This window comes from Centruroides sculpturatus, unplaced genomic scaffold (genome assembly GCF_000671375.1).
Source record: "Centruroides sculpturatus isolate CEXI.00-Female unplaced genomic scaffold, Cexi_2.0 scaffold1055, whole genome shotgun sequence".
Lineage (NCBI taxonomy): Eukaryota > Metazoa > Arthropoda > Arachnida > Scorpiones > Buthidae > Centruroides > Centruroides sculpturatus.
Genome location: NW_019385372.1, coordinates 201250 through 202993, shown reverse-complemented (window position 1 = coordinate 202993; position 1744 = coordinate 201250). Strand labels below are relative to the sequence as shown.

Genomic DNA, 1744 nt, shown 5'->3' with positions numbered 1-1744 from the left:
CAAAAGTTAAAGTGATACCTAAATAAGAAATAAGACCGAGATGCGGTGACCTCGTCTAACGACCATTTTGGATGATGTGGTAATGAAACAGCGAGGCCAAAATCGTACTAACTTCTAAAATGCCCATGGAGTATCAAAGCGAAAATAAAACTTGACTGTAAATAGTAGGCCTAATATATAGGAGGAAACTCGCAACTTATTTATAAGAAATGTTTTCTATGATAAATTATTCGAGTCATCTCAATAATTATTCGTATTACATTGTTTTCTTTTCAGAAAATGAACGATCTGAAACCGGAACAGACAGGGCGCGATCGAATAATAGTGATGGTGCCGTGAAATTCCTCTCCGAAAAGTTGGGAACACTTCTCGGTAAGAAAGTAATAAAAATTTTGGTAGTAATAACATTTGCGTGTGGTGTTGCCGGAAACATTTACAATATGAAACACATGAAAGAAGGAATAGAAATGGTGGACACGTTACCGTTTTCCTCTTACATCACGAAGTTCTTTCAAGTGCATTACCGATATTTCACAGACTATCCTCACTCGATACAAGTCGTTTTTAATCAGTCTCTTGATTATTCTAATTCTAACGTACAAGAAGAAGTAGAGAACATTTTACGAACGTTCGAGAGCTCTCCTTACATTAGTGGAAGCAACCTCACAATGTGTTGGATAAGGAAATATCTTTCCTTCATTCGCGATAAGAAAATAAACTACTTGATAAAAGATTTTAACACCAGCGATTCTCGAGGATTCGTAGAAGGACTGAAACTAGTATTTTTGAGATTTAAACCATTCTCTTATTTCCGGAAAGACATTGCATGGAACAGCGAGCGAAACCAAATCGTTGCTTCCAGATGTTTTGTGACGTCAAAAGGAGTCAGAAGTGGAAACGACGAAAGAATTATGTTGGAAAATTTGCGTGCGACCGCGGATCGTAGCAAGTATCGAGTATTTGCGTACAATGCTTTCTTCGTCATTTACGAACAACACTTGAATATGCCCTCCCTCTTTCTGCAAAACGTGGGAATTGCTATGGGCGTGGTGTGTCTGATATTCCTAGCGTTGATACAGAATATTTCTTACGCTCTTTGTGTCATGTTGAATTTGGTGTGCATCATGGTGGAATCCGTAGGATTCATGATTTGTTGGGAAGTTAAATTGGACATGATATCGGTCATGCTTTTAACGATGAGTGCGGGAATTTGCATCGACTTTTCGTCTCACGTGGCATACGCTTACAATTGTTGTCTAGACGAATCTCCCGAAAAAAAGATTAGAGTTTCGCTTTACGCGGTAGGATACCCCATAGTACAGGGATGTCTGTCGACAATACTGTGTGTAGTAGTTTTCGTATTTGGACCTTCTTATACGTTCGTCATATTTTCCAAGGTAATCTCCTTGGTTATGATTTTGGCCCTTTTTAACGCTATGATTCTGTTACCGGTAATCCTGAGCGTGGCTGATTCCATTCGTGGTTTTTGGAACAAGAAAAACATCGCCATCAATTCGACTTCATAAAACCTTAGAAATAAACATCTAAAGTCATTTTTATAGGAAAAAAGTGTTTTTTTAGTCTTGTTTCAATAAGGCGATGGTTCCCAAACTTTTGTGACTCGCGAATCCCTTAATCTGCTACCATTCGGAGGAGCTTTCCTAATATACCATATACAGTATATAAGTTAAAATATATATATATTTATTTATATATAATTTTTGAAGGGCTTAGACTAGAAAGT

General features: G+C 37.5%; 1 protein-coding gene across 1 annotated transcript; it reads left to right on the top strand.

Annotated features, from left to right (window-relative positions):
* The first annotated feature begins 209 nt into the window (after positions 1-209).
* On the top strand, positions 210-1526 carry LOC111638260 (patched domain-containing protein 3-like). The gene has a single exon (XM_023383935.1). It carries the CDS (start codon positions 210-212, stop codon positions 1524-1526), a length of 1317 nt encoding a protein of 438 aa, XP_023239703.1.
* Positions 1527-1744: the final 218 nt, after the last annotated feature.